General features: G+C 34.4%; 1 protein-coding gene across 1 annotated transcript; it reads left to right on the top strand.

Annotated features, from left to right (window-relative positions):
- Positions 1–1,302: 1,302 nt before the first annotated feature.
- amacr (alpha-methylacyl-CoA racemase) lies at positions 1,303–18,747 on the top strand. The gene is made up of 6 exons (XM_073824804.1): positions 1,303–1,335; positions 1,696–1,950; positions 4,065–4,208; positions 6,355–6,515; positions 14,675–14,861; positions 17,695–18,747. The coding sequence occupies exons 2-6, from the start codon at positions 1,704–1,706 to the stop codon at positions 18,102–18,104; spliced, it is 1,149 nt and encodes a 382-aa protein (XP_073680905.1). The 5' UTR covers positions 1,303–1,335; positions 1,696–1,703; the 3' UTR covers positions 18,105–18,747.
- Positions 18,748–20,026: the final 1,279 nt, after the last annotated feature.

The raw sequence follows: 20,026 nt of genomic DNA, 5'->3' as shown, positions 1-20,026 counted from the left end.
AATTGCGGCAACACTTTCTGAATCATTTTGATATAATTAACTAAATACTTCTGACAGTAAATGGTGATTCAGATAACATCTTGATGCACAGTATGAATTGCAGTAGAACAATAAATGCTGTATATGAAAGTGTCACAATGTACTACAGTGGCAAGGGAATCATGCAGGTAGTGCCATAGGCTTATTGTATAATAATAAAGAAGTAAATCTATTATAAATATAAAAAAAAAGGTCCAGTACATGAAGGTGAAAAGCAGATGGTGCAACTGAGACTCTAAACTGGCAGCAAAGACTTTTTAATTGATGTAACTGGGGAACATAAAACAAATGCTGTTCTAAGTCAGTGGGATTTGTATATAAAGTAATGCAAATGAATGTTAAAAATGGTCAGTTGAGATTGACCTTGCTGTTGAGTGTTTACTCACACAACACATAAAACATTCAAAACATCTTTAGAATTGTAACTCTTTTGATATATTAAATATTATGTGCTGTGTATCTTTTCCCCTTGCCACTGGTTGTATTAATGAATAAATTGATATATTGTGGAAGACTGCTATTGTGTGAAATAAGGCTATGCAGTCGATTCAATTCATGCATGAATGTAGCACAGTGTTGCGAAATTCATTTACAGCGAGTTTCCAAACATTTCCCTGTCAGTTCAAATCTGGTTTACGAGTATCATTTATTTATGGAATATTGAGCATGGCTGTTTCCAAGCGATGGTTTAAATCTGATCCCGTTTGTCACTTATTTAGCGCATTTTGAATTATTCATCCCTGACTGGGCTAGAATATTTGGGAACTGCATTAAGGCATGACATATTATTTTTGAGGGCTCAATCCTTCATTTTCACAGCCGAAATTGAAATACAAAGTGAAACAGAAAGATTAGGCTAAATAAAATAAACGCTATCATTCATTGCACTGTGTCATATAAATACATTACCCACTGAGACAGACTATTATGGCGATGAGAAATTGGTTCATAAATCATTATTATCTACAGAAAGTCACATTTACGCTTTAACAGACCCATTTTTATCAAACGTCAAGGAAATAGTCCTGAACTGGTCTATTTCTCTTGACTTTTGTTGGCTACGCAAAATAATTTTTGAAAAACTGCTCAAATCTAAAACCAAACAGATGAAAATGCTTTCATAATCCCCCTTTGGATGAGTAGAATAGCCTAACTCATTAACAAAACAGAAAATCAAGAGAAAGAGAAAGCCAAAGAGTGCGAAAGAGCGCGTTACAACTACAACTCCCACAATCCTGTGCGATTGCGTCATAAACACGCGCCGAGCCGTTCGGTTCGAAGTGCAAAATTTAAAAGGTATGTAGTGTGTAACGTTAGTTTGTATCAAAGTCGTGACACCTAGTGTTTTATCTTGTGTTGTTTGCTCAGAGGTGTTTTCTGAGCATAAAACATATACAACGAGCTGTTGTTATGTAGTAATACTGTGGTTTACTGGTTTAATAATAAGTTTGGAATGGACCGCTGGAGTGAACTGTCACCCAAATACCAACTGTCATTTGTTTATACACACGGTGTTTTATTAATATCCTTTTTATTAAAGCATCGCACAATGTTTAATATTGTAGGCTACATAACGTTATATGTTTAGTGTGTTTCCACCACTTCTACACTGCATAATTATAATTTTAAAGTATTTCTTTGACGTGTAATATACAGGTTCCGTTATGGCTCTGGCAGGAGTGCGTGTAATTGAGCTTGCAGGACTGGCTCCTGCACCCTTCTGCGGGATGATACTGGCGGACTTCGGTGCCAGGGTGATCCGGGTAGATCGGACAAAGGTGGCAATGACTGTAGATACTCAAGCAAGAGGCAAACAATCAGTGGCCTTGAATCTGAAGAATCCCAAAGGTGTCGCTGTTTTGAAAAGACTGTGTGTTCAGTCAGATGTGGTTCTGGAGCCCTATCGTAAAGGTCAGTGTCTTTATTAAAAGAAGCAAACATGACCCCAAACGGGAAGACACTTTTGTCAAACAATCCTTAACACAATATTAACGTTGTTGTTTTTTTTTTAAAAAGCGCCTTTTTAATATATAAAAGACAGTCAAGCCCGAAATTATTCATATCCCTGGCAAATTCTAACTTAAAGTTACTTTTATTCAACCAGCAAGTTTTTTTTAACGTCTCCCAGAAGATAATAAGACAATGTACAAGAGGCATTATTGTGGATAAAATAATTATTCATCTTTTATTTACATTTGAACAAAAAATGGCATGTCCAAAATTATTCATACCATTCTCAATAGTCAATAGAAAAGTCTTTACTCGCTATTACAGCAATCAAACGTTTCCTATAATTGCTGACCAGCTTTTTGCATGTCTCCACTGGTATTTTTGGCCAATTCATCTTTAGCGATGAGCTCCTACTCTTTCAGGTTGGAGGGTCTCCTTGCCATCACCCTGATCTTTATCTCCCTCCACAGATTCTCAATTGGATTTAAGTCAGGACTCTGGCTGGGCCACTGCAAAAGTTAATGTTTTTGTCTGCTAACCATTTCTTCACCACTTTTGCTGTGTGTTTTGGGTCGTTGTCATGCTGAAATGTCCACTGGTGCCCAAGGCCAAGTTTCAATGCAGACTGCCTGATGTTGTTGTTGAGAATTTTGATGTATTGCTCCTTTTTCATGGTGCCGTTTACTGTGATTAGGTTCCCTGGTCACAACCCAAAACAACCCAAAACATTAGGTTCCCACCACCATGTTTGACAGTGGGGATGGTGTTCTTAGGGTTGAAGGCTTCTCCTTTTGTACGCAAAATAAAGGCTACATCATTGTGGCCAAACAATTCAATTTTTGTTTCATCTGACCATAAAACAGAAGACCAGAAGTCTTCTTCTTTATCCAGATGAGCATCTGCAAAGGCCAAGCAGGCTTTTGTGTGCCTTATCTGGATAAGTGGTGTCCTCCTTGGTCTGTGTCTGTGGAACGCAGCGGTGTGCAGTGTCCATTGGACTGTCTGCTTTGAGATGTCATCAAGATGGCCTTGGTGGTGATCCTTGGATTCTTTCACTATCTCTCTAACTATCCTCCTGGCCAGCACAGGTGTCACTTTTGGCTTCCGACCACGTCCTCTGAGATTTTTCACAGTGTGGAACGTCTTGTATTTTTTAATAATATTTTGCACTGTAGCCACATTTAGATATGGTCTTATAGCCTTTTCCTGACTTGTGAGCAGCCACAGTGCGCAGCCACAGCCTCAGTGAGCTCCTTTGTCTTAGCCATGACTGTCCATTCTGTTTTTACCTGTTGAGTTGATTAAAACAGCTGTCCCCAATGAATCAGGGTAATTAGGATGCTTTAGAACAGCTTGAACTATTTGGAATGGTATAGAACTTTGGATTTTCCCATAGACTGTGACAGTTTGCAAAGGGTATGAATAATTTTGGACATGCCACTTTATGTTCAAATGTAAATAAAAGCTGAGAAATATTCTTTTCTTATTATCTTTTGGGAGAAGTCTGTGTCATTTTTCAGTCAAAAAACAACAAAAACTTGAAAAAAAACAAACAAAAAAAAAAGCTGGTTGAATAAAAGTAACTTTAAGTCAGAGTTTGCCAGGGGTATGAATAATTTTGGGCTTGACTGTATGTATTACAATACAAATAAAATAAAATAAAATAATATAAAATATATTTGTTGTTATTTTGTCTTATTTTGTCTTTTGCTGCCTCTGCTAATCTTAATTATAATGGCAGTTCTGATAAACAGTAATTACAAAATAAATCAATGTTCTTTCATTTTAATGCAAGATAGTACAGCACATTCTATCAACATTAGTTCTTTTTGTTTGCAAATGAATTACCCTCAGTCCATATTGTCTAAATAGTTTTAGTGTTTTAGTGAAAGCATTGTTGATTAATGAGGGGAAAAATGTTCTTGACGTAAATGGGTAATTGCCATTTCTTTCCTGATTTTAAATCCAAACAATTTGCTGCAGTGTAACCTCTGGTCCTCTAAATTCAAATTTATTTACCTTCAGGGTTTGTTGCTTTTCATGCTTCATTATTTTATCTCTCTGGTATAATTAAGGTGTTATGGAGAAGATGGGATTAGGTCCTGAAGATTTACTAAAAGAGAACCCACGCCTGATCTACGCACGACTTACTGGCTACGGTCAGAGCGGATCATACGCCAAGGCTGCCGGGCATGATATCAACTACCTGGCCATGTCAGGTAAAGACCAATGTTAAACAGGTGCAGAGGAGCTGGCTAATAAGCTTTCCCAGAATGCCCTCAGGCACGGTGGTTGCAAAGCAGAGTAGATTATAGAGCTTGAGCTATGTGAAGTTCAAAATATCTGGAAAACTTTTCTTACAAGAGTTTAACTTTTGTGTCCTTCACACTGAGGCATGATCACAGACTAGCAGTCTGGATCTGTGGTGCTGTTAATTAAAATAATTTCAATGGAAATTATGCTGTGTTGATCTTTGAGCGTGAGATAATTTTTGTATGAATTTTAATTTTTACTATTTGATTTGATTGATTTGCACAGCTTCAGAGGCATCATGTCCATTCAAATTTTCAGATTTTTGAGCCAAATCAATTTAGAAAGGAGCTTTCAAAGACTTCCAGAAAATTGCATTTGATAATTAATTTCCTCAATTATTGTAGGTCTAAAATGAAAACTACTAGGTACAGTTTTTGTGTGTTTAGTTTTTTTTCAAAATATTAATTTGTAGCATTTGGTGTCCAGTCATTTATATCTATAAGCTTGAATATATAGAACCTAATGTTCTTAATATTTTTTACAGGGCTAATGTTCTTAATATTTTCAAGTGTAGCAACAGTAAATGCATTAATAATGTATGTTTCCGCTTCAAATTATATAATTGGAACTGAAGACAATGCAGTTATTATTACAATAAAAGCTTAAGTAAAGTTTTTTTTTTTTTTAGTAGTTAGCTTAGTAGTAGTTGGGTGATAAAATATACACTACCAGTCAAAAGTTTTTGAACAGCAAATGTACTTTGGATCAAATTAATTAAATGCATTATTAATGTATGTTTCTGCTTTGAGTCATAATTTCAAATTTTATAACTGGAACTGAAGACAATGCCGTCATTATTACAATAAAAGCTTAATGATCCAAAGTACAGCAAAAACAGTAAAATTTTGAAATAGTGTTAATGTTTAAAATACCTGTATTCTATTTGAATATATTTTATTTATTTATGTAGATATTTTAGCATCATTATTCCAGTCACATGATCCTTCATAAATCATTCTAATATTCTGATTTGCTGCTCAAATAAATTATGTTGAAAACAGCTGAGTATAATTTTTCAAAGGTTTCTTTGATTAATAAAAATGTTCAGAAGAACAGCATTTATCTGAAATAGAAATCTTTTGTAACATTATAAATGTCTTTATCACAACTTTTGTTCATTTTACTTTTCTTGAACAGTAAATCAGCATATTAGAATGATTTCTGAAGAATCATGTGACACTGAAGACTGGAGTAATGATGCTGAAATTAAATTTTGATCACAGGAATAAATAACATTTTAAAATATATTCAAATAGAAAGCAGTAATTTTAAATAGTAAAAATATTTCACAATATTACTGCTTTTGCTGTATTTTAGATCAAATAAATGCAGGCAGAAGAAAACATTAAAATATTATATTTAGAATTCAGTTGAAGTTGCTTTGGATAAAAGCATCTGCTAACTACATAAAATATTAACTAAAGCTATATGTGCATTAAAATAAGATCATCCTGGCAGGTGCATTTCAGTTTTGCTTTCATTTAAAAAAACAACACCAGATTTAGATAGTGTCTTGTACCATCAATGCATTAATTAGCAGTTTTATTGACGTCATTACCAGACATATAATTGTGAATATATGATGCTTTTTTTAATTAACACCAACTAGCATGCATTGCCATGGTATTATAGAGCACAAAGACTGTTTTATTGCATAATGCAAGTTTGATTCCATTTTTGAGACCTATGTTGTCTGTTTGCTTTGACCTTTTATGTGCTTACAGTATAATATACATTTGTAACTTATTTATCTGTAATGACATTGGCCTTCGGTAAGTTGTGTGTTAAATCTGAAATTTATAATACTTTTACTTGTAATAACACTTATTTTTTCTTCATTTGCTACATTTTTTAAAGCCACTGAACAGGCAATAATATTTAAACCGGTTTGAAAGCACAGAGGAAGGAAACAAATGCTCGGTTGTGATGCAAGTGACTTAATTAGTGGTATTTTTAGCTGACCTTTAACTGTGATTTAAAAATAACTCTTACAGTAATTATTCTCCATTCTGCAGTTCTCAGCATGTCCCTGTCCATCTCTGTCTGTAATAGGGTTGCTGTCCATGCTGGGCCGTAGCTCAGAGAAACCCTACGCTCCACTGAATTTGGTAGCAGACTTTGCTGGGGGAGGTCTCATGTGTGCATTTGGGATTGTGTTGGCTCTCCTGGAAAGGAGCAGGTCAGGACAAGGCCAAATCATTGATGCCAGCATGGTGAGATACAGCACCTCATCTTAAACTGGGTTCCTACTGACAAATTGTTATTAGCTTCTCTTTGAAAAAAAACAGTAGGGCAATTTCCTGTTTTTCTACAAACTCTTTTGAATGCGATAGTTTCTTGGGCTGGTTAGCTAAAACTAACAATCGAGTGACTAGAGAAAGCAGCACTTGTGCCGGCTTACTTTCATTCCATACCATCAAATTTATATAATACAGAGGGTGTCATGAATTGTTTTCCCCCCTCACAGTGCTAAAAATCCTTTTCCTCTACCTGTTTTGACCATTCACTGCATGGAATGAAGCAATTACAAGTCTTGTTTATCTCAATACGATCACCCCATGTTCTGAACAACCTGTCAATAGTTTTCGGCAATCTAAGTTTTCCAATAATTGCTTGGTTTTTCCTTTCAAGTTGCTTATATTGGTACTATCTATTTTCATTACCACAGCTATGTGTGAGTACTGTTAGAGAGGTTTTTCCAAATAGGATGACCCACGAAGTAAGGAATTGCTAATATTGTGGTCTTGCCCGTTCTCCACTGGGTCCCTGAGAGCCTAAATGTAATTTGCTGTTTAGCTGTTTATTCACAAATATTATGCATTTGAATTTGGAACTGTGGTTAAAACTATAGTTAAAACTAACTATTTGGCTGCAAAGCTCATTATTAATTCTTGGTAACCAATAAAGTATGAAAACTAGCGCCGCTAAGGAATCGTTTGCTCAAGCATGAGAAATTGCAATATTTGATTTTATTTTACAGCTCGCTGAGATTTTCATACTTCACTGGTCTCTGTTATATTTGCAATCATTATTTGAAAAAAAAAAAACCACACATCATAGTGGTTAATTATAAACCCTCACAAATTTACATTTTCTACTTTTAATAATAATATTTGCGAAAATGACTTGCTTGTATTATTAGCATCTGACATTTTCTCATATTTTCTGAGATAAGTGTTTGCTCAAAGGCTTGTATTGCATTCTTAGAGCGATTCCGTGGTGTGAGAAAGTGGCTAGTGACAAGTCTACATCAGCTGTATATCTGCTGGGAATCTGCAAGAGAGTCATACAACGTAGCGTATAGAATACTAATGTCAATTTCAAGTTGTAACATGGAAATGAGCAAGAGAAAAACAATATACAGTTATTTTACAGTTAGGAAGTATTCTGTTTTTAGGCAGTGAGTGTTTCAAAGTAATATTGGTATGGTATAGTAATATACAGCTATAATATAATGCATGTGATGTGGTTAGTTAAATATGTAAAGCAGACACAATGAACATGTTAGGCGGCAATTACAACTTGTTCTTGTAATGATTATAATATAAGGATAATATCTGACAGTAGTGCTGAAAAGATTCTGGTGGTTTTATGATTTATCACGGTTTTCCTTGACCGTGTCTTTATGTGAATCAGATTGCATAAAACAGTTGCAGAACCACTGCATTTTAATCACAATCAGTATGAGCAGGTTTCATTTAAATTAGATGGTAAACTTTCACAATTTAAAGCGAAAATGGAATGGTCTGACCTTAGCTTTGTGAAATTATGCTACATAGAATATCTGCATTAAATGAGAGAGCAAATTCACTCTCTGACAGCAGGTGGAGCTTATTATGGAAGCCTGTTTCCACCACTAAATACATTTTTTATTTTAATTTAAATTAATTGCTACTTTTTATCTTACAATTCTCACTTATTTCTCACAATTGCGAGTTTACTTCGTTTACATCTTGCAATTCTGACTTTTTTCTCAGAACTGCATGATACAAACTCGCAATTCCACTTTTTTTCCCAGAATTGACAAACTCGCAATTGTGAGTTATAAAGTGACTTTTTTTCTCAGAAAAGATTGCATGATATAAACTCACTTTTACGTGTTATAAAGTAAATTCTGAGAAATAAACTCACTTTTTTCGTCTTTATAAAACATCTTGCAATTGTGACACTTTTCTCAGAATTGCGAGTTTATATCTCACAATTCTGACTTTATAACACAATTGCAAGTTAAAGGAGTAGTTCACTTTCAGAACAAAAATTTACAGATAATGTACTCACCCCCTTGCCATCCAAGATGTTCATGTCTTTCTTTCTTCAGTCACAAGGAAATGGTTTTTTGAGTAAACATTTCAGGATTTCTCTCCATATAATGGACTTCTATGGTGCCCCTGAGTTTGAACTTCCAAAATGCACCTTCAAAGGGCTCTAAACGATCACAGCCAAAGAAAGAAAGGTCTTATTTAGCAAAACAATGGGTTATTTAAAAAAAAAAAAAAAAATACAATTTATATACTTTTTAACCTCAAATGCACGTCTTGTCTAGCTCAGCAAGACGAGTGTTTGAGATTAAAAGTATGTAAGTTGTAAATGTTTTTAGAAAATAACAGATCGTTTCGCTAGATAAGACCCTTCTTCCTCAGCTGAGATCATTTAGAGCCCTTTGAAGCTGCATTTAAACTGCTTTTTGTAAGTTCAAACTCAGGGGCACCATAGAAGTCCATTATATGGAGAGGAATCCTGAAATGTTTTCCTCAAAAAACACAGTTTCTTTACGACTGAAGAAACAAAGGCATGAACATCTTGGATGACAAGGGGGTGAGTACATTATCTGTACATTTTTGTACATTTTTGAAAGTGAACTACTCCTTTAAGTCAGATCTGTGAGATATAAGCTTGCAATTCTGAGAACACATTAGTCTTTTTCCCCCTCAAAATTGCACTCTGACAACCTGTCTCCACCATCAAATTAAAAAGAGATAATAATTTCTTCTCAGAATTGCTTGATACAAACTCACATTTACATTTTATGAAGTAAATTCTGAGAAATAAACTATTTAGCATGAGAAATTTTATTTTATTTTACAGCTCGCTGAGATTTTCATACTTCACCGGTCTCTGTTATATTTGCAATCATTATTTGAAAAAAAAAAACACATCATAGTGGTTAATTATAAACCCTCACAAATTTACATTTTCTACTTTTAATAATAATATTTGCGAAAATGACTTGCTTAAACTACTCCTTTAAGTCAGATCTGTGAGATATATAAGCTTGCAATTCTGAGAACACATTAGTCTTTTTCCCCCTCAAAATTGCACTCTGACAACCTGTCTCCACCATCAAATTAAAAAGAGATAATAATTTCTTCTCAGAATTGCTTGATACAAACTCACATTTACATTTTATGAAGTAAATTCTGAGAAATAAACTATTTAGCATGAGAAATTTTATTTTATTTTACAGCTCGCTGAGATTTTCATACTTCACCGGTCTCTGTTATATTTGCAATCATTATTTGAAAAAAAAAAACACATCATAGTGGTTAATTATAAACCCTCACAAATTTACATTTTCTACTTTTAATAATAATATTTGCGAAAATGACTTGCTTAAACTACTCCTTTAAGTCAGATCTGTGAGATATATAAGCTTGCAATTCTGAGAACACATTAGTCTTTTTCCCCCTCAAAATTGCACTCTGACAACCTGTCTCCACCATCAAATTAAAAAGAGATAATAATTTCTTCTCAGAATTGTGTGATACAAACTCACATTTACATTTTATGAAGTAACTTCTGAGAAATAAACTCACAATTCTGAGAAATAAACTCGCAATTCTGACTTTTTTTTCTCAAAATTGCAAGTTTACATCTCGCAATTGTGGCACTTTTCTCAGAATTACGAGTTTATATCTCACAATTCTGACTTTAAAACACAATTGCAAGTTAAGTCAGAACTGTGAGAAATAAACTCAATTCTGAGAACACATTAGTCTTTTTCCCCCTCAAAATTAGACTTTATTACTCGCAATTGCAAGTTTGTGTCTCACAATTCTGAGAAAAAAGTCATAATTGCAAAGTATAAACTTGCAATTTTGAGGAAAAAAGTCAGAATTGTGAGTTTATTTCTCAAAATTGTAAGTTTATTTCTCAGACTTGACTTTATAACAGAAACAAGCTTTCAAAACTTATGGAACAGCAGCGATACAGCGTTTTCTTGGTTACTATTGTAAACAAAGCAGCACTGCACTTTTAAATACTACATTAATATGCATTATACAGAGGTAAGAAAATATAATCTAAACTTCTCTAAAGACAGTTAATTTTCCTCAGAGATAGATTATTATAAACCCCAGTATATACAGTATCTTCTCCTCTTTGCGTCTTCCGTTAACATGCGTTTACAGTTGGTTTATTTGCCTAGTTAAAGAATAAGTTGTGTTATTATTAATATCTCCTAATCATTAGGCAGTAGTATTGCAGGAATCTCCTCTCAATTTACGACTATGTCTACGTTGCTTAGCACCTTGGCACGTGGTGTGCCGTTTTTTAAAGATTTAATCCATGTGAGTAATTAAAACTGGTTTATTGTTTGAAACGGTAAATCGCCCAGCACCCTCTGACAGTTCTGTACATCAGTCCATAGTTGGTGTCGATCTAAAATCAGCTTTACAAGCTGAGTAATAATAAAAGACTATTGTCATATTTTCTACATATATTACATTTGAGGTTTATAATTATAATTATTGACATTATTGTAATATTTAGTAGTACTTTAGTAGTAGTTGTAGCAGTAGTAATTAGTGTGAGTTTTTTTTTTTGTTAAATCATCTAGCACAAATTAAACACTAATTCACACTTTCCGTATTAAGTCAACGTGTTAACCCTGTAGGTGTTTGTTTGAAGCAGCTGGGCAAAAAAATCAATTTGAGGTTTGCTGGTACATTGGTCAGTTCATTAAAGTACTCTGTTTTATTCACGCTACACTAGGTGTAATGGCGATTAGCAATTGCTATTCTGCTTGTTAATTAAATATGACATTTCATTTAGCCCTAGTTGCGTTTTTATGCGTTAGAAAGCCTCAACCAGACAACGGAGCTCCAAATCGACTGAGGTTATGTAATTTACTTTAACACAGTCTGATCTCTGACACTTTAGGCCCTTAAGGAAATAAACAGTGGTAAATATAGAGCTTAATATGTGACAATCCAGTATTGAAGCACCTCTCACATTAGCCATTCAGACCTGGAGCAAAGCTGCAGCGCAAGTGGAGAGTTTCTCCTGATAGACGCATGTGCGCCAAGCTAATGTCAATGTGGGCAGGAGCTGTGGTAATGATGATTAGATGTTTGCCTGTTAGGCAGTAAAGATATCTGAAGCACTTTCCCGTGAGAGTCACCTTGCCACTTTTTGATAAAACCTGTCGTTTGATACTGACAGCCGCTTTTAGCAACGTCAGTGTTATTAACCCGTAAGGCAGGCAAATAGTTTTTTCTTGCATGCCAATTTGGATGCATTATACCCTGCAAACTTTATGCTTTCGGAGTTTTTCATTTAAATACTTATTAGAAATTTAAGAGGCGGCCTGGGTGTTTCATTAGCATTTCATAATTGTGTTACGCAACATTTGTTCTGGGGCTGTGTACACTGTCAGTTTGAATCCCAAATAGTGTTTGACCACTGTCATCTTCACATTGACATCCAAACAAGCGAGTTGTAATAAACAAGTCAATGCGAGTTTGTGCATCACAATTCTGACTTTCTTACAAATGTGAGTTTATACCTCACAATTCTGACTTTTTTCATGCAAATCCGACTTTTTTCTTAGAATTGTGATATAAACTCGCAGTTGAGAGTTACGAAGTCCAATTATGGGAAAAAAAGATTGATATGTTCTCAAAATTGCAATCTCAAATCTGACGTAATAACACACAGTTGCATTTCTGTGAAATTCTGTGAAAAAGTCAGAATTTTACATTTATATCTCACAATTCTGACTTAATAATTCATAATTGCAAGTTTTTATTACGCAATTTCTCAGAATTTTGAGTTTAAATCTCACAATTCTGAGAAAAAAGATACATGTCTTTCTCTGACCAATACGAAAGATGGAAGTGTGAAGAAATAGCTTTTTGAGGAATAACGTGATAACATATTCAGTATTAGGTGGAGCAACAGACATCTTCTGGAAGAGTGACTTCTTGGTGGTCAGGCCAATCATATGCGCAAATAGAAACCCAGATTGCCAACGTCTCTTTGAAGGCTGGGTTCACTGGGAAATAAGTGAAGTATATCCACATTGAACTTAATTTTGCGAGGTCACAGTCTTTGAAATGCATATATATTTATTTTTATGCATCAATCTGGAGGATTTGACCTACAAAGGTTTCTTTTCATCTGTGAAAATGTTTCTGGAACACTTGCTACTGACCCTTTAACCTTTGCCAAATGATGCCAGATTTGTCATTCAGAACCGATTTAGTTCAAGATCTAATACTTTAAAGGGGTCATATCATGACATACATATTTAACATAAGTCTACTTATGCTAGTGAGTTTATTTGTGCGAGACATTGTGCTAGTTTTTCATTGCCAGTTTCAACCCATTCTCTGAAGTAAACAGCCTGATTTTTTTTTATTGCTGTCCCTTTGAGAAATGTCCCCATTGCATGTGAAATTATTAACAGCACGTATTGCTTTCTCTGCCGCTGCTCACACAACCTTTGAGAGTTTATTGTTTTGTCAAATATAGTTTTTTACCCTTTCCATGCTTTAGTAACAGTCTTTGTAAAGACTGTGCAGTATTACATTGTGACTGGTTTATAAAATCACTGCTGAAATATGCCACACGCACTCTTTAAATCAGATTGAAAGATCAGGGACCTTGTTAAGAATAAATGCAATCTATTTTTCATAAGACAGCATGGATGTGTTGTTTGAATTCAGTATATTGCTGCAAAATTAACTCAGTTTTTGATGTTTGGTTTAGATAAATGCTCTTTTTGAAATATTTGAAGGTTATGTTTTCATAGGACATCAAGCTTTATAATGCATAAAAGATCAAAGACATTTTGATTACTCATGATATGGCAGCTTTCAAGTCCTGCTGTGCCATGGATGTGGTAATCAAACTGCTGCAATCCTCGACAGAACTGCAGGCTGTGTTTCACTGTGGTGTGCTTGTATTACAAACTTGCTTAAATCTTCCCCTGTGGTGCCAAATTTAAGTCTTGTTCAGTGCATTCATGTGTGTACAATTGAAGTCAAATGTTTACATACACCTTGCAGAATCTGCCAAATGTTAATTATTTTACCAAAATAAGAGGGATTGTGCAAAATGCATGTTATTTTTTTATTTAGTACTGACCTGAATAAGACATTTCAAATAAAAGACATTTACATATAGTCCATAAGAGAAAATAATAGTTGAATTAATACAAATTATAAATATGATTCTCTTATTTGTCCTGAACTGTTAAACTACTCACTACTCACTACTCACTGTTCTTCAAGTCCCTTAGGTACTGATTCTTTGGTTTTTCAGAATTTGTGTATTTGAACCCTTTCCAACAATACCTGAATGATGAACTGAGGACACCTGAGGGACTCATATGCAACTATTACAGAAGGTTCAAACGCTCACCGAGGCTCCAAAAAGAAACACAATGTGTTAAGAGCCAGGGGTTGAAAACTTTTTGAATGTAACTTATTTTGTCTTCTGGAAAACATGTAGGTATCTTCTGTAGTTTCTGAAGGGCAGTACTAAATTAAAAAAATATAATATTTAGGCGAAATAAGAAAAATGTACCCATCATTACACCCCTGGCTCTTAATGTAACGTGTTTCCTTCTGGAGCATCAGTGAGTGTTTGAACCGTCTGTAATAGTTGCATGTGAGTCCCTCAGTTGTCCTCAGTGTGAAAAGATGGCTCTTAAAATCATATAGTCATTGTTGGAAAGGGTTCAAATACACAAAAATGCTGGAAAACCAAAGAATTTATGAGACCTAAAGTATTTTTCAGAACTGTTCAGGACAAACAAGGGACCCATGAACAAATATCACTAAACAAAAAATGCACAGCTGTGGATCATTCAGGTAACAACACAGTATTAAGAATCAAGCGTATGTAAACTTTTGAACAGGGTCATTTTTTTCAATTCAACTATTATTTTCTTTTGTGGAGTACATGTTAATGTCTTTTATGTGAAATATCTTATTCAAGTAAGTACTAAATAAAAAATATCATGCATTTTGTATGATCCCTCTTATTTTAGTGAAATAATTCATAAAATACAACATTTTTGCTTTATACCAAAAATTCAGCTTGATACTTGTGTTTATGTCATCAAATGCTTTTTATGCTTTATGTGTAGGTTGAAGGTGCAGCATATGTTGGCTCTTTCATGTGGAAGTCCCGTAGCCTCGGCCTGTGGAATCGTCCACGTGGGGAAAACTTGCTGGATAGTGGTGCTCCATTCTATGATACGTACCAAACGTCTGATGGAAAGTACATGGCAGTGGGGGCGATTGAGCCTCAGTTCTATCAACAGCTTATTCGAGGTCAGTGCTTTCATTTTACTTATTAATATGGTGCTGTACTGTCATCTGCTGAATGTAATGGATGTGTAATGGTGTGAATTGAAGTATAAATGCTAGCTGTTTACTTCAGGGTGGCTGTCTGATGTTATTTTAGTATTTTGGCAATGAAAAAAAAAAGCCTGCAGGCATCTCTTTTTTCAGTCATCATAAATGTTTTAAAAACAACTGGCATGTATGTAGACAGCTTTAAGAAGAGCTTTTGACATCTTCGTGGATAATGTGCCATGAGATCTTTAAAGGAACACTCCACTTTTTTTGGAAATAGGCTCATTCCCCAACTCGCCCCGAGTTAATAAGTTGAGTTTTACCGTTTTGAAATCCATTCAGCCGTTCTCCTGTTCTGGCGATATCACTTTTAGCATAGCTTAGCATAGATCATTGATTCCTATTAGACCAATAGCATCAAATATTGGAACTCGTTGGTCATTTTGAACACGATGTCTAATAGGATTCAATGATCTATGGGGGGGGGTTGGGGGGGGTTGGAGAATGAGTCTATTTCCAAAAAAAGTGGATCAATATAATCACTCTTTATTTGGAATATTGTAACTAAGTTAATGTGGAATGTTTGTTCACAGAAAAATATTTGTGCAAATATTAAAATTAAATATAAAAATGACCTTTTTTATCTTTTTAGTTTTTAATTCTGTTTATTCTTTTTTTTTTTTACATTTTAAGTCTTATTCTTTTTCATTATATGTTTTTACTTATTTTTGTTATTTATGTTTTTATTTTTTCTGTTCTCATATTTTTGCATCTTATGTTCTTATTATTTCAGGGTTTCCGCGGGGTCTTAAAAAGTCTTAAAAAGTCTAAAATTTAAAAATCAAAATTTTAGGCCTTAAAAAGTCTTAAATTCGCTGTTCTAGGTCTTAAATAATTTTACACAGGTCTTATTTTTCCGATGTCCATGTAACGCTACCTCTAATGCTCATTTAAATTCTCTTTCTGTTGTTTCCGTGGTGTTGTAGTTCTTTATTTCACTATTCCAAATATAATTTGCTGAATTTAAACTACAAATGAGACCAGCATGCAATAGCCAATCAGCTTTCTGTTATTGGCGCGAGTCTCTCTCGGATTGTACCGCAGAAGTCAAATGGATTTAACTTTTTAGCTATGAGGAAGTGCAAGTTTAGCGAAACTGGGCTTGGAAAAACTGAATATAGGGCTTGGCTAAGGCCAGTTGCTAACAACTATAGATTTTTTTCTCCCTCTGTGGAAGTTTCTGCGTCTTCAGACAGAATCGCAGTATTTATATAACATTTATAATATATATATTTATAAATCAATAAATGTATTTAAAACATTAATCTCACTTTTAATTTTGCAGTGTAAATTATGTAATCTCACTGCTAACAGCCATTTAGAATTTATTGATAAATTCATAAAATAAATTTCAAAGGTACGCATACATTTCAAAAGTAAAAAAAAAAAAATCGCTTCAGAATTTTTTTTTTTAAATCAGATATTTCTAGTGGTACTTTTATGGGGATATTTTGTGTGGAATAGTATCTGCTGATATGGAAAGTTCACTGTATATCGTAGTAATAAATTTAATTTATGACAGCCATGAAATTTTGTTTACTTTTTACATTAAACACATTAAATATCACATATGCATGTAATGTAATATCTATTTCCATTACAGGTTTAGGTCTTAAATTTCATATAAGGTGGTATTAAAAAGGTCTTAAAAAGTCTTAAATTTCACTTGTTCATATCTGCAGAAACCCTGTATTTGTATATCTTATTTTTGCATTTTCTTTAACTTTTTGTTTTAACAATTATTGATTATAATCTATTTATCTATTATCTGTCTATATTAAATATTTATTATTATCAAACTTTTGGATTTTAAAATCTGATTTTTATTTTTTCTGTTCTAATTTTCTGTCTTTATTTTTTTTTTATTCTCATATTATTGCTTATTTTATAATTAAATTATAATTTTTGCATTTTAATATCTCAGTTAGATTTTTTTCTTGTTCTTTTCATTATTTATTTATTCCCATATTTTTGCATCATATCTTATGTTTTATTTTCTTTTACCTTTCAAATGTTTTACTATCTATCTATTACATATCTATCTTAAATATTTTTTTTCTGTTCTCATTTTGTATTTTATTTTCTTGTTCTTTTTAATATTTTATTTTTATATTTTTGCATGACATTTTTTCTTTAACTTTTAAATATTTATTATTTTATGTGTTTTATTTTATTAGTTTTATTAAAAAAAAATTCTTTCTCATCTTTTATCATTTTATCTTTTTTGCATTTTTCTTTTTTTTAATTTATCTTTTCACTTTTTTATTTCTCTGAACACAGTACAATGTGCACAAAGTACACAGTGTAATCTAAACATCTAGCTGCTTTTAATTCACCTAAAATAACCCTATAACCTGAATGACGTCTCAGTACAATTAACCACAAGATTCTCAGGGTCACATTTATCTGGCTACATGGCGGTCGATTTGTGCACAGGCATGCAAAGATTAAAGCAAAGCCACAGGATGCTTTATTAGTATGTGCATAGGCGTTCACCCTACTTCCTGATGACCCATGTGCAAATTCAGCGTTCTTAATCTTCCTTTGAAACCATAATGACTCCATTGCTATTCATGTTTGACCCTCAACAGAAGACCATCTCTATAAGTCACCTACTGCAGCCAGTGTAATGTTCTAATGGCTTCTGGATTCATAGTCCTTCATGATCTCTTTGATCTTTGTCCTCTAAACTCCTTTATTGATTTCTTTCCTCTTTTTATCTCCCTTATCTAATTCTCTCTCACCACAGGCCTGGGCTTGGACGATGCTGACCTGCCAGTGCAAATGAGTGTATCTGATTGGCCACAGCTCAGGGAAACATTCACCCAGGTGTTTGCCACAAAGACGCAAGCGGAGTGGAGTCAGGTCTTCGATGGGACAGATGCCTGTGTCACCCCTGTGCTGTCATTGGATGAGGTACTTTCTCACCCCCACAACAAGGCGCGGGGGTCGTTCTTCAAAGACTCTCAGGGGGAAGTTAGCCCTCGTCCTGCACCCGTTCTGTCTCGCTCCACTGCGGAGCCCTGCTGCTCCCGGGACCCCTTCATCGGAGAGCACACTCGCTCTGTGCTGAAGGAGTACGGGTTTGAGCAAGCACAAATAGAGCAGCTCTTGTCTGGCGGTATCGTGGAGTGTAACGAAGCTAAAGCGCGTCTATAAATCAAAGACATTGACTTGAGAATCATTAAACTTTGTGGCCAATGATGCAGCGCGGGAATCTGAGCACTTGAACCCTGTCTCCCTGAGTGAGGGGGCATTTCAGAACAAAATGACTCTCCCTTGTGAATCATTGGATGCTGCAGTCGAGTGGACTAAATGATCCTGGGCTTTTAAGTTAAAACGTCCAAAAAACGTAGCTCTCATTTGTAATTTCTGCAGGGAAAGTCAAGTGGGATTTAATTAAAGCCTATTTCAAATATTCTGTATTAACCTTAACATCCCTATTTTTGTCAGCAACCTCATCTTTCTGCCTTTCAACAAAGATATTTAATATTCACTTATTTTTTAAGACGGTTTTGAATTGATAATAATTTTGTCGAGGGCATTTTATTTGTAGTTGATTAAAGTGTACCGCTTTTGGTTGTGAATAGAAATCCTTGACTAATAAGTGCCTTCAGCTAGAATAGCTGAGTGTGAGTCATAAACCAATTATCTGAGTGAAACATTTGCCTTTGCCTAATTGTTAAGAAGCACTGATGACCTAAGATAATGATATTAGGATTAAAACAAATTAATGATTTAGTGTAAGATGACACTTTCTGTCATGATATCACTAGTTATATAAAATATAACATTTGGTGAACACAGTAGTGGTCTTTATTATGATACAGATGGCCGTTTTTGTATTCATTGTAAGTAGGCATGCGTTGTGATACTCTTGTAAATGTGCTTCAAAGAGTAACACGGAAGAAAAGAAGTTGTTAAATAAAGTTGTTATTTTTGTTTTCTTTGCGCAAGAAAAAGTATTCCCGTAGCTTCATAACTTTAAGGTTGAACCACTGATTTTACCAGTGTCCTTACTACTTTTATTGGTCTTGAACATTTCGGTTGAGTTGCTGTCTATGCTCGGTCAGAAAGCTCTCAGATTTCATCAAAATATCTTAATTTGTGTTCTGCAGATGAATGAAGGTCTTATGGGTTTGGAGCGACATGAGAGTTTCATTTTTGGGTGAACTACCCCTTGAAAGCCAATACACACTATACCGACAAATGCAGACAAACAACAAAAGAAATGTTTGTCAAGTTTTGTTGGATCAGTGTGTTACCCCCGGCTGCATTTACAATTCGATTTTTTGCTCACATCTGACACGTGTAAACACAAAAATCCACTTGAGATCTGATTTTTTTTCACATCCGATCTGGGCCGCTTCCAAATGTGGATTTTAATTGGAAACATATTAGATATCTGGACATCCGACTTACATCTAAACACACATATCTGATTCCCCTCAGAACTCCTAACGCGAGGGCGACACGTGTGCCCTTAAAGATAGCGTTTTAATGCCGGCGTGTTGTATGCGCTCACTTTTTATTGAGATCACAATACAATAGCTTCGCTACTAAAAAGCTACATTATATTTCTCAACAGTGAGGTGATAACTTTCACTTTTGCAAGCTTAAAGGGTTAGTTCAGTCAAAAATAAAAATCAGCCCATTATTTACTCACCCTCCAGGCATCCTAGGTATATATGACTTCCTTCTTTCAGACAAATGTAATCAGGGTTATATAAAAAATTATCCTGGCACTTCCAAGCTTTATAATGGCATGGGTGGGTGTTTCTCTTCAACACTCCAAAACAAGTCCAATAAAGTGTATCCATCCATAATAAATAGTGCTCACACGGCTCTGGGGGGTGAATAAAGGCCTCCTGTAGCGAATCGATGCGTTTATGTAAGGAAAATATCCATATCCAAACCAAAACAAAGAGATGAAAACAAAACAACTATGTCTTCGTAACCATGTCTGAAGATTTTGATAGAATGATTTGCAGTTTTTTGCACAGCCTTACTTATTTAAACCACAGGCATGTGTCTTGGTACTCTCGTAATTGTGCGTCGAAGACTAACAAAGGAAGAGAAGT

The sequence above is a fragment of the Garra rufa genome, chromosome 19, assembly GCF_049309525.1.
Source record: "Garra rufa chromosome 19, GarRuf1.0, whole genome shotgun sequence".
NCBI lineage: Eukaryota > Metazoa > Chordata > Actinopteri > Cypriniformes > Cyprinidae > Garra > Garra rufa.
The sequence above is the reverse complement of the archived record's forward strand: the minus strand, read 5'-3'. Positions and strand labels throughout refer to the sequence as shown.